The 964-nt window shown below is 72.9% G+C and overlaps 1 protein-coding gene across 1 annotated transcript in view; it reads right to left on the bottom strand.

Moving 5' to 3' along the window:
* The window catches only part of YY1 (YY1 transcription factor), a 32209-nt gene extending 31251 nt beyond the window's left edge, over nucleotides 1-958 (bottom strand). The window contains exon 1 of the mRNA XM_034643378.1: nucleotides 194-958. Coding sequence (XP_034499269.1) covers nucleotides 194-863 — 670 coding nt within the window. The 5' untranslated portion in view covers nucleotides 864-958. The remainder of the gene's footprint in view (nucleotides 1-193) is intronic.
* Nucleotides 959-964: the final 6 nt, after the last annotated feature.

The following is a 964-nucleotide window of genomic DNA, read 5'->3' as shown; positions in this document are numbered from 1 at the left end:
CGGGCGGCGCCGCGCCTCCCGCCGCCATCTTCGGCCCGCCGGCCCGCCGCCCGCCGCCCCCGCCGCGGCCCGCCATCTTTTGGGGCCGCCATACTTGCCCTGCGAAGAAGATGGCGGCGCCCATCACACACATAAAACATGGCTTCCCTTCAAAACAAAAACATCCCGGGGGCCGGCGCGCGCCGGCGCTCACCTGAGGACCACATGGTGACCGAGAACTCGCCCTCCAGGGTCTTGATCTGCACCTGCTTCTGCTCCCACTTCTTGTTGCCCGCGTCCGCGCCGCCCGCCGCCCCGGCTCCGCCGCCGAGGTAGCCCTTCTTGCCGCTCTTCTTGCCGCCGCCCTTCTTGACGCGGCCGCCGCCCGACGACGACGAGCCGCCGCCGCCGCTCTTGCCGGCCGCCGCCACGGTGACCAGCGTCTGCTCGATGTAGTCGTCGTCGCCGCCGGCCGGCGCGGGCACCGGGATGAGGATCTGGTCCTCGAAGCCGTCCTCGGCGCGCAGCCCGTCCGAGTCGTCGCCGCCCACCACCTCCTCGCGCGTCTGCACCAGGATCACCTCCTGGTGGTGGTGCACCTGGGTCGGGTCGTCGGTGACGAGCGGCTGCAGCGCGATCATGGGCGGATGGTGGTGGTGGTGGTGGTGGTGGTGGTGGCCCGCGTGCCCGTGGCCGCCCCCGCCGCCGTGGTCGCCGCCGCCGCCGTCCTCGTCGTCGTCGTCCTCCTCCTCCTCCTCGCCCACCACCGTGGTCTCGATGGTCTCCACCGGGATGGTCTCCACCTCGATCTCGTGCAGCTCCACGATCTCTGCCGGCATCTCCGAGCCGTCCGTGGCGATGTAGAGGGTGTCGCCCGAGGCCATGGCTGAGGGCTCCGCCGCCACGGCCGCGGCGGCCTCGGCTCCGGGGCTACGGGCGGGCGGGCGAGGAGGCGGCCGGCCGTGGGGAAGGAAGGCAGAGGGAG

This window comes from Ailuropoda melanoleuca, chromosome 14 (assembly GCF_002007445.2).
Source record: "Ailuropoda melanoleuca isolate Jingjing chromosome 14, ASM200744v2, whole genome shotgun sequence".
Taxonomy (NCBI): Eukaryota; Metazoa; Chordata; class Mammalia; order Carnivora; family Ursidae; genus Ailuropoda; species Ailuropoda melanoleuca.
The sequence above is the reverse complement of the archived record's forward strand: the minus strand, read 5'-3'. Positions and strand labels throughout refer to the sequence as shown.